Raw genomic sequence first — 11,456 nt, forward strand, 5'->3', positions numbered from 1 at the left:
CCTGGCCGAGGTGCTGTCCAAGGCCGCCTCCAGTGCCGACCCACAGCTCTGAGCAGACGAAGCGTGCGCGACCCATCAAAAACTGCTTCACTGCCCTCTGGAGGGGGCAGCCTCAAGGAGATGGTGGAAAAGGAGGAGACGTTGCTTTATTTCTTCCTGGAATTGGAGCATTGAGGGAGCATGTCTGTTTCTGCAGCATCCCAGAGATTTGAGACCATTGAGGAAGGTCTGGCCGGGTCTCAGCTGCCTGCAATGAACATTCTTGCCAGTAGGTGGCAGCAGGACTCTGCCTGAGAGGTGCCCAGCCAGTCTCTGCCAACTGCAGCAGTGCCATATCCTTGGCATGGGGTCAGCTGTGTCATTGCAAAGGATTGTGCGTGTGTGCGCGCGTGCGCATGTGTGTGTGTGTGTGAGTGGGGATGGTAGGAATGAATCAGACATGGCCCCTGCCCATGGGAAAGTCAGAACAGAGACTGAATTACCAGATTGTAGAGCAGAATAAACTGAAGGCTCTGCAATCAGGCAGGTTAGGGGAAAGAGCAGGGGGTAACAGGATTCAGACAGACCTGGGTTCTGATCCTGACACCGCCCCTTAGGAGCTGGATGACCCTGGACATGTTGCTTAACATGAAAAAGAGCAAGCACTGTTGTAGGCAGGGAATTCGAGTGGAGTAATGGTTAAGGCATTTGGCTGCTAACCAGAAGGTCAGCAATTCAAACCCACCAGCTGCTCCTCAGGAGAAAGTTGAAGCAGTCTGCTTCCAAAAAGACTGACAGCCTTGGAAACCCTGTGGTGCAGTTTTGCTCTGTCCTCTAGGGGTGCTGTGAGTTGGAATCCACTCCGCGACAGTGGGTTTTTTTTGGGCTTTGTTTCCGTAAAGAAGACAACCTTGGAGACTCTGTGGGGCAGTTCCCCTCTGTCCTTTAGGGGCGCCGTGAGTCAGAATCGACTCAGCGGCAGTGGGTTTGGTTTGGGCTTTGCTTCTGTAAAGATTGACAGCCTTGGAAATCCTCTGGGGCAGTTCCACTCTGTCCTCTAGGGGCGCTGTGAGTCAGAATCGACTCAGCGGCAGTGGGTTTGGTTTGGGTTTTGCTTCCGTAAAAATGAAAACAGAAAACCAAACTCACTGCCATCACGTTTGTTCTGACTCATAACGACTCCCTTGGGTTTCTGAGGCTGTAAATCTTTACGGAAGTAGATCGCCCTGTCTTCTTTCCATGGAACAGCTGGTGGGTTTGAACCACTGACCTTCTGGTTAGCAGCCGAAAGCCTTATCCACTACACCACCAGAGCTCCTTCCGTAAAGATGACAGCCATGGAAACCCTCTGGGGGCAGTTCTACTCTGTCCTCTAGGGATTCTGTGAGTCAGAATGGACTCCACGGCAGTGGGTTTGGTATTCGTAATGAATGACAAGTGAGTTCCGTGCATGGAATCTTATCGGTGTCACTCATTTTCCATCTCCCTGGTAGGTTTGGGCACGTGAGTGTGGCACACCTCCTCTTGGATCATGGAGCAGACGTCAATGCCCAGAACCGGCTGGGGGCCAGTGTGCTCACCGTAGCCTCTCGGGGTGGCCACCTGGGCGTGGTGAAGCTGCTGCTGGAAGCCGGTGCCTTTGTGGACCCCCCAGGCGAGCAGCTGAGGGCAGGGGGCCGCAGGGACGAGCTGCTGAACATCACAGCCCTGATGGCTGCCGCCCAGCACGGGCACGAGGCTGTGGTGCGGCTGCTGATGGAGTGGGGGGCGGACCCCAACCACGTGGCCCGGACCCTGGACTGGAGCCCGCTGATGCTGGCCGCGCTGGGCGGGAGGCTAGGCCTGGCCCAGCAGCTGGTGGAGAAGGGGGCCAGCCTGGACCACCTCAGCGTGCTGGGGAAGACTGCTTTCGAGGTTGCACTGGAGCGCGAGCACAGGGACCTTGCGGACTATCTGGACCCACTGACCACCGTCAGGCCCAAGACAGGTCAGGCTGGCCCGGGGGCTCCCCCACCGTGGCTTTGCCCACACGTTGCGTTGAAATGGTTAAAGCCGAGGACTGCCCAAGTGGAAGGGCCCATACGTATCAGAGTCCAGCCCTGCAGGCCAATGGGTCTTAAGACATGGTAGGCGTTAGAATCACTTGGGGTGCTTGTTAAATGCAGGCTCTTGGCCCTCCCTCCAGGGAGTCTGTCTGTCTCGCTCTGGGGAAGAGCCTAGGAACCTGAACGAGGCCCCTTGACCCTAATTGGGTGGTTCTGGTTCTGGTACAGGCTGTTCTAGGATCCCTCCAGAACAGGGATCAGCAGAGTTTTTCTATAAAGGGCCAGAGAGTGGGTAATTTAGGCTTTGGGGCCACACACTCTCTGTGGCGGCTAGTCAACTCTGTCAGAGTGAAAGCAGCTGTAGACAGCACGTGAATGAATGGGCCTGGCTGTGTGTCAGTAAAACTCATTCCACGAACAGGTTGGGCCCACGGATCGCAGTTTGCTGACCAATGTGTCTGAATTCATCTGCCAGTGATCAGCCTCGATATGTACCAGATTCAGCCTTTTGCCTTTTTTCCCACCCCTTTCGTGTGTCTTGTTTCTTGATTGTTCTGCTATCCTTCTGTCCTTTTAAAGGATTGTCGAAACAGTCCTTCAGCACAGCTACAGGACTCACTGCTTTCCCAAACTTCTTGTTCTTCGTGTGCAGGTCTGTGGAGTACATCATGGCGTACAGGGCCTCTGTGCCCGTGTACAGTGGGGCTGAATTCAGTGACAGGACTGAGACAGCCCAGGGCATAGTGGTGGCTGCAGTGTGTAAGCATTTAGGGCCGAAAGGTACAAATTGGAAGGAAGGTCTCAGAGGATTGGGAAGTTCAGTACCATCCAAAGAAAGTTCACTCACCCTTCAATCAAAGGGTGCTGCACACAAGATAAGTGCTTCATAGGCTGCAGCATCCGATCAGAGAAGCTCTGAAGTAAACGTGTTTAAAATGCCAGTAATGCTGAGAAGGACAGCCAACGAAGGAGAACAGAAATGAAAGTTAGGAAAACCACCTGAAGCCAAGAGACCTCTTATCTTATACAGATTGGGAGACCAGGGCCCAGAGATGGGATGAGGCTTGCCCAAAGTCACACACCAATTAGAAGCTGAGTGGGTGACACTCAGAAGGAAGGGGACCTGTGGGGAGAGGCCCTGGCCATGGCTTCTCCCAGCTCCAGCCCTTGCCACAGGGGCTCTGAGAGCTGGGCCAGCGGGTACCTCTCTGAACCCGCTGCTCCGTCCGTAAAATGGGGTCATGATTGGTGAGCAGAAACAGTCAACCTCTGGGGCAGGCGGCCCTCAGCCCAGTGCAGGAGGTAGATAGCAGTTAAGTGGTGGGTGCCTGATCAAAACCAGCCAACCAACCAAAACCCAAACTGGTTGCCATGGAGTCATTTCCTCTGTCCAGAGTGAGAAGGCACCAGCCCAGGGTCACTTGGCATCAGGGGCACAGCGGTCCCAGGCTCCTGGGATCAGTCCTGACTCTCTCAGTGATGAATTTGTGCCAGATGGTTGCTTAGTGACACAACTAAACCAGGTGACATTCTTTTTCATCAGAGGGTCTTGGGATGAGAAAGCCCAACAAATTCGACTCTTAATGTGGCATTTTAAATATAAAGATACAGAATTATTTCCTAATGGTAATTGACAAGCACGTCAGATGCTTGGTGCCACGCCTGTGTAGGGGCTTCCCCTCAAGGGTCCTGGAGCTAAGGAGTTACCCTGGGGGTGGCTGCCGGCAACAGTACTGAGAATCATACTTGCTCCCTGAGCACCTCTGCCAGGTACCAGGTGCCATAGCGCTGTCTCTGACTCGGGGCAGCCCCACGTGCATCGGTAGAACTGTGCTCCACAGGGTTCCAGCGGCTGATTTTTCTCAGAAATAGATTGCCAGGTCCTTCTTCCAAGGTGCTTCTGGGTAGACACGAGCCTTCAACCTTGCAGTTAGTGGCCGAGGGCTTTAACCGCTGTGCCACCAGGGCTCTGGCTCTCGGAACAGGCCCTTCCGGTTTCTGAAGCCTTTGTCCATCTGTATCACCACGTGACCCCTGCACCTCCTGAAGTGGGTGCTGTCCCCACGGTAAGGATGAGGAGGCCGAGCTCACCCTGGAAACGTGGGATCGAATTCAGATACACTGACTGACACTCAGTGCCTTATCCTGTGTGCTGCTTCCTCCCGGCTGCCCGAGGGGCCGAGCAGGACCAGAGCTTCTGCCCAGAGTCACTGGCCTCCCCTTACCACTGCCCCATCCTCGGGGTTAACCAGAGGCTGCAGCTCATCCCACACTCAGCCTGTGTGTTGATGGGGCGTGAGGATGTCTGCTTTGGGGCAGGGCAGGGGCCCCACTAGGCTGGCCCTCAGATGAGCAGGTCGGGCGGGGTGGGCATGGGGAGGGCACAGCAAGGCCCCACAGTGGGGGGAAGACGTGGGCGTCCAGGCCCCGCTGAGGAGCTGGCCGGCAGGAGCCAGCCTGGGGACATCCAGGTGGACGACCACCTCTGGAGCTGTCTGCAGCTCAGGGCCGGGGGTGACTCTCCTGATCAGATTGCTTCTTATTTGGGAAGAGAGATGGAAATTAACAGTGGCCCCTTGGGAGCATCCACGGCCTTGCTCTGGGCTCAGCGCTCATGTCTCGGAGCCCTCTGCTTTGTGGAATCATCTCACGGTTTGCATTTAGTGTTTGTAAGAAAAGAATCATTGTTTCTCTTTTAAAATTTCATGAGAATCCAGCATCTTCCAAGGCCATCCCATGTTCTGTTATATCTGAGATAGGAGATCCCAGAGCGTGGAGTGCCTGGGGAATGACCTCTGTACCAGTGTGGCCCAGGGCAGGGGTGGAACCTCCCAGAACCCTCCTTGAAGGGCTTCCAGACCCTTCTTGGTAATTACCCCTCCAGAAGACCAGCAGGATTCGCAGCTGAGTGGTCTCTTGATTATATTGCTTCTAAGAAGTAGATCATGGTAAAAGCTGGGCTCTGTTGTTACACCCTTGTGAATTTTCTGTTTTATTAAACCTTTCCATGGTTAACTTTTCAAATCTTTGTTTACCCAGATGAGGAGAAAAGACGACCTGATATTTTCCATGCGTTGAAAATGGGTAAGCACTTTGGAAAACCTTTTGGAGTATTGCACACGGTGCCACATTCTTCCAGCCTAATATTTGCAGCCTTTTCAAGGCCACCTAGAGGATTTGAGAAAGGAGCCGGCATTTTGTTCCCTAAATCTTGCGTTTCACCCGGAGAGGCCCGGGCTGTGGAGGCCTCTGTCTAGGTTCCATCCCTTCCACCCCTCCAGCCGAACGCTGTGGCTGTCCCCTGGCTCTTCCCTATGCCCACAATGCCTCGTTGCTCCACCTCTGAGTGAGGAAGGGCTATTTAGAGTAACATCTCCTCTCCTGATGTAGCTCCCACCTCCAGGAAGCCCTCCCTGATCCCCACCCCCAGAGAGTCTTGAGCCGTCCTGCACGTGTGTTGCCATTTGTCTGTCTGCTTCATCTGTTCGCTTAGGGCACCAGCAACACCTCTGTCTTACAGTAAAGTTATTTGGGTCCTGGAGTCCCGAGGTGATGAGAATGGTTAAGCGTTCTATGACCAGCCTAGAGGTTGGTAACCCACGGAGAGGTGCCTCGGAATACAGCCCTGGCAGTCTGCCTCTAAAACATCACAGCCTTGGAAACCCAGTGGAGCAGTTCTCTGTTCACGTGGGGTGGCCGTGAGTCAGAATTGACTCAAGAGCCACTAGCAATGACTCTTCTATGCTTGTCTCTGCCCCTCATAGATGGGGGGATTTAAGAGTGGGGCGATTTCTGAGGCACCTGGTAGTCCTCAGGTGCCCAGCAGTGGCAGGCTCAGGAAAGGTTTGTTTGTTACGTGAACCAAGGGAATAAAGGGCACAACGCCACATCTGTGGATCACCAGGGCTCCGCTTGTGTTTGCAGGAAACTTCCAGCTGGTCAAGGAGATTGCCGACGAAGACCCCAGCCACGTGAACATGGTCAACGGGGACGGGGCGACCCCTCTGATGCTGGCCGCTGTCATGGGACAGCTGCCTCTGGTGCAACTGCTGGTGGAGAGGCATGCCGACGTGGACAAACAAGACAGTGTGCATGGCTGGACCGCCCTCATGCAGGCTACCTACCACGGGTGAGGGCCCCACGCCTCTCTCACGGTGGGAGGCTGCAGGGGCACGCTGGCCTGAGAGAGAGCCATGCCCGGCTCCCTGATGGGGTCCATGCTCCTGAGATGCTACAGACAAGCCCGGGGGCTGTGAAGTCGCTGAGGTGTGCGGAGAAGGTGAAAGTATCCTGCATCCCTGCTCTGCGGTGTTTGATTTCCTGTAACTCTGCCAGGAGCTCTGGTGGTGCCGTGGGGAAAGTTTGGCTGCTCATCAGTAAGTCAGTGGTTCGAATCCACCAGCTGCCCTGCAGGAGAAGGGTGTGGCAGTCTGCTTCCATAAAGATTTTCAGCCTTGGAAACACTATGGGGCAGTTCTGCTGTATCCTGTAGACTTGCTATGTGTCAGAATCAAATCTGTGGCAGTGGGTTTGGTCTGGGCTTTGCTTCTGTGAAGAATTCCAACCTTGGAAACCCTATGGGGCAGTTGTACTCTGTCCCATGGGGTCACTAGGAGTCGGAATTGACTCGATGGCAGGGTTTTTTTTTTTTTTTTTCCTTTACTCTGCCACAGAATTTGACCAGTGGCCATTAAAAATCATGCCACAGGAGCGTCTTATGCAGAGGGTGGTAGGTTTCCATAGGTTGGTATTTGCTGAACAGTGATTGGTTCATTTGGAGTTCTCAGTTGGGATAAGCCACCCTGTGTGAAATGAACGGACGGCATCAGCATTCAGATCAGTGACCAGAAATCACTGGCTTCTCGGAGACTTGATGGTGACGATTGTGATGGCCCTCCTTTGGCATTTACCTGGTCCTTTTGAATCCTTCTCGTCTGATCATCCCTGCACGGTGGGGCCGTTCCCCTCCTGGAGGCATCCTTGGGGTAGGGCTCAAGCAGTGTAGGGAACTGCACAGTCTCCCAGCCACTAAGCAGTTTGACTTCAAATTTAGGACTCTCTTTGCCCTGTGTCTCTAGTTACCTACCGCTGCTGTAACAGAAAGCTCACAAGGGGGTGGCTTTGAAGGACAGAAGTTTCTTTCTCACCGTCTGGAGGCTATAAGCCCGCATTGGGTCTCTACCATGTCGGTTCCTTCCATGAGCCTCCCTCCCGCTCTCCGGCATCTGCTGGCAGGTCATGTTCTACATTGCTTGCAGGTGGTCTCACGTGGTCTGTTTTCCCCCACCTGTGTCTCTCCTGGTCTTTTTATAACTGAGAAGTGATGGGGTTTCGGATCTGTGCTGTCCCCGCGTGGCCCCACTAACACACCAGAAGGAGACCCCTGCTTCCGGCAGGGCCCCATCCACAGGCTCCGCGGCCAGGAGTTCCGCACGTCATCCTGGAGGCGCCGGTCAGTGACACTGTTGCAGGCTGATGGTGTCACCCGGAAGCAGTTGTTTCTCCCATTTGCCGAGTCTCAAACTTCCAGCACCTTGGCCTATGGGAGGCTTCCACGGTGGAGGGGGCCTCCCTGGGGTCAGGAGTGGGGCTGGTGTGGGGTTGTCAAGTCTCCGTGACTTTGGGGCAGAGTCTTTGGTTTTCATTACGTCCGTGGAAGGGACACGTGGGCTTTGGTTTTCATTATGTCCGTGGAAGGGACACGCGGGCTTTGGTCTAAATGACAATTGCGTCTGACCTTCTGGAGCAGCAGGGAGGGACCAAGGGTTTGCAGGTTTTCATGCCCTTCTTAAACGCCCAGAGACTTAACGTGCTCAGTCTGTTGCCCTGGAGTCAGGCCAGACGTTTGCTCCCAGTGGGTGTGACTCCGGCTTTCACTTTCTTCCCCAGGAATAAAGAAATTGTCAAATACCTGCTAAACCAAGGGGCTGACGTCGCTCTTCGGGCAAAGAATGGGTACACGGCCTTTGACCTCGTGATGCTGCTGAATGACCCTGGTGGGTATCTCAAGAAAGAAGGATTCCCAGCGTTCTCTGGCTGGGGCTCCTGGTGCCCCGGGTGGGAAGCACACATGGGGCTTGTTCAGGGGAGGGAGCCCTTTTCAAGTCCCAGGCGCTCGCCACCTGGCCGTGGATGAGTTGCTTCCCTCCCCAGTGCATGCTGGTCTCACTCCGCGCAGCGCTGAGGCTTATTTTGGTACTAACCGAGGCGTCTCCACGGAGCTGATAAGATGCATGTCTGGCTGTGCAGTGCACAAATCCTCTCGAGTGATAGCTGTGCTTTGCACCCGGCATCTGGGTGCCTCGGGAGGCACCTAACAGCCTCTTGGACCGACGGACCAACAGAATCAGAGGTGCAGTGGTGACACCCTTGGCTCAGTTTTGCAGGTGGAAGCTGGAGGGTACCTGCCGGGACATCCATCATTGACCCAGCCGCTCTTAGCCTTGCTGTTACCTTTGACCCTTCCCTACTGTGATGGGTCCTCTCCTGGAACCCAGGCTTTCCAGTTGGCCAGCTCAAGGGCCAGGGTCTCTCTGTTCAGTCATCTGTCCTATTACCCTGGAGTTTCAGCTGGAAAGAGAAGCTGGGAGGCCCTCTGACCTGCAGCCTTTGAACCCTGTGCTGGGATCCCCACCTGCTAGCTGTTGGAGTTGTACCCTCACAGTCCCTTGTGGCTTTACTCCCCCTGCTCCTTTGCTGCTGTTAGCTAAGGGGGTGGCAGAGACTCTAACTCCCCTTACCTGCCACAGGCCCCTTACACGTCACGGGTACACACTTGGTTCTGTTCGACCCTCTCAGGATTTCCCAGGGGGAGGAGAGCTTCATGTTCTTTTGTGGAGAGGAGGCAGCCAGACCAGCGGGACCAGCTAGAGAGTGGGAGTGCTCTGCCCTAAGTGCAGTGACCTCGCTCGGCCTGATTGGACACCCTCCTCGCGTGCCGGGAGTTGCCGTTATTCAGAACGAGAGTCCCCGGCGACCTGGCTAGACTGCACACACGCTGTTTTCCTGATGAGCTCGTCTGTTTCAGTCTATCTGTCCTCCCCAGCTCTGCCCTCAGCTTCCTGCTCCCTTTCCCAATAACACACTCTACCCCTAGTGGATTTTTAAGTGAAGTTTATGCTCCTAATTATCAAAGAAGCACATGCTTATTATTACAGACTTGGAGGGGGAAAAGAGAAACAGTCGTTGAGAGAAAAACACATACTCGGCTTGGAGTGTTTCCTGCTTCCTGGCTTTGATGCTTGCTTTTTAACCCAGTTGAGGTGATAATCTCTCCTATCATCTAACCTTTCTTAAGCACTCACTGCGTGCCAGCTACTCCTACGTGCTCTACAGGATCTCCCCCAACCCTCCAGTACATTTATGTGGTGGGTACTGATGCTGTCCCTATTCTACAGAGCACAGAGAGGCTGCTTGGTTTACCTGCACTCACACAGCCAGTGAGTGGTATGGGCAAACTCTGAACCAGTGTGGCCTGGCTGCGTGCCTCTGTATTTGAACACACTGCCCCCTGCCTTGCTGGTGGGGCCCCTGCCTCCCTGGCAGGAAAGGGCTTCTGGTTCTTCATTCTGGATAGGCTGATGACAGCCCAGCCGGCCTCTGTCTGCCGCTCTCTGAAGATCAGGTGCTGAGGTAGCTGCCAATCATTACGTTCTGGAAGCGATGCCGGACCCGGGGGCGCAGGGCTGAGTTCTCAGGTGCAGCGGGATCTGCGTCCCCTGCCCATGGCCCAGCAGTCATATTTGCAGGTAAAAGGCTGCCTTTTGTGCCCGTAGACACGGAACTCGTCCGACTGCTGGCGTCTGTCTGCATGCAGGTGAATAAAGAGAAAGGGCGGCCCAGCTCCCAGCCGTCCCCACCGCACCCCAAGGCCAGACAGCCCTGGAGCATCCCAGTGCTGCCCGACGACAAGGGCGGACTCAAGGTTTGCTTTTCCCTGTTGTAGGGGGCGTCTGGCTCAGAGAGCCAGGGCCAGGTAGGTGGGAGGGAGGCTGGTGGAGGGGGTGCTGCCACTTCTCCTTAACTCAGGCACAGTCCCAGCGTTGGGGGAACATGAGCTGGGAGTAGCAGCAGGGAACAATGGGACTGTGCAGATTGGGGTGACCGTAACCCTCTGAAGAGGGCAGGGCTGGCTTCACAGGGTCCGTGTGGCAGATCTTTGCTTGCTTTTCAAGAGAAACCAGAAATCCAGATTCTGAGAGGAAATCTCCATTTCTCAATGTAGGGAACTTACAAAATTCCCCCCAGCTTGAATTGGTAAAGCTCCTCCCAGCTGACCTGTTGTGGCCTCTGCTTCGGCATGTAGACATGTTGGCTGAGTGCGCTGCTCCAGGGCCCTGTGCAAGGAGCCCTGGTGACACAGTGGCTAAGGCATTTGGCTGCTAACCAGAAGGCCAGCAGTTCAAACCACCAGCTGCTCCTCGGAAGGAAGATGGGTTGATCTACTGCTGTAAGGATTTACAGCCTCAGAAACCCAATGGGGGTCACTCTGAGTAGGAATCGACTTGATGGCAGTGAGGTTGGATTTTTTGGAGGTTTTTGCGGGTCCTGCAGACCCTTAGCCCTTGCACCTGCCTAGGAAACCAAAATCGGTGTGCAGCTGTGTTTTTCTGACTGCAAGCAATGGATTCCATTTGCTTCTCTGGTCTTCCCATCTTGTTCTATTTGTCTGGAATCAAACTTTCTTTTTTCTGGAAAAAAATGAAAACCAGGCCTTTTCTCCTGACCGCCTCACTGTGTCTGGGGTCCCAGCACCCTTCTCTAACTTGCACGCTCAGTGTTCGTTACGTGCCTGTCACTCGCACAGCCCCGAGGTTCCTCCTCCTCGTTTCCCTGTATCCTCTCCGTCGTGACCTCACTGCTGTCTCCAGAGGCCAGGCCCTTACGGTTCCCTAGTGTCTGAGACATGGGATCAGTCGGCGGCCCTGGGGGTGGCACCTGTCCTCTCTGCTGGTGAGACAGGAGCAGATGACCCAGGCCGTGGTGCGGGCCCCTGGTACCGCTCGTGTCGTCACAGGACAGGGAGAGGGGTTAAGCTGTGATAGGTGTCAGCACACTTGGGGTTGTCTGTGTCCTGTGTGTCTGTCTGTCTTACCTTGAGCAGTTTGGTGCCCCTCTAGTCTCCGTTTCTTGGTCTGTGTGATGAGGATATTAGATGAGGGGACGATAGGCTTCATTGCTACCTTCAGTCTGGCAGTGACCATCTGGTCAGGACGGAGCTGGGGGCTCCGTGTGGCTCGCTGGGAAAGGGTGATGTGACCTCTAGGCAGTGCTCCTGCAGGCCCAGGAGGGAAGGGAGCCTGTGTGCGGGGTCTCGCCACCCCGCCAGCTGCTTCCTCGTCCTCCGGCTGGCGCTGCAGCGTGACCTCTCCCTGCCTCCCCTCGGCAGTCCTGGTGGAACCGCATGTCCAATCGGTTCCGGAAGCTGACGCT

General features: G+C 55.0%; 1 protein-coding gene across 1 annotated transcript in view; it reads left to right on the plus strand.

The window, feature by feature from the left end:
- Positions 1–1,405: 1,405 nt before the first annotated feature.
- The window catches only part of ANKS6 (ankyrin repeat and sterile alpha motif domain containing 6), a 52,067-nt gene continuing 42,016 nt past the window's right edge, over positions 1,406–11,456 (plus strand). The window contains exons 1-7 of the mRNA XM_042782238.1: positions 1,406–1,416; positions 1,473–1,966; positions 5,064–5,108; positions 5,949–6,153; positions 7,914–8,020; positions 9,800–9,948; positions 11,413–11,453. Of these exons, the coding sequence (XP_042638172.1) occupies positions 1,406–1,416; positions 1,473–1,966; positions 5,064–5,108; positions 5,949–6,153; positions 7,914–8,020; positions 9,800–9,948; positions 11,413–11,453 (1,052 nt within the window). The remainder of the gene's footprint in view (positions 1,417–1,472; positions 1,967–5,063; positions 5,109–5,948; positions 6,154–7,913; positions 8,021–9,799; positions 9,949–11,412; positions 11,454–11,456) is intronic.

Source organism: Orycteropus afer, unplaced genomic scaffold (assembly GCF_000298275.1).
Source record: "Orycteropus afer afer isolate SDZICR_OR568_19922 unplaced genomic scaffold, OryAfe1.0 scaffold00267, whole genome shotgun sequence".
Lineage (NCBI taxonomy): Eukaryota > Metazoa > Chordata > Mammalia > Tubulidentata > Orycteropodidae > Orycteropus > Orycteropus afer.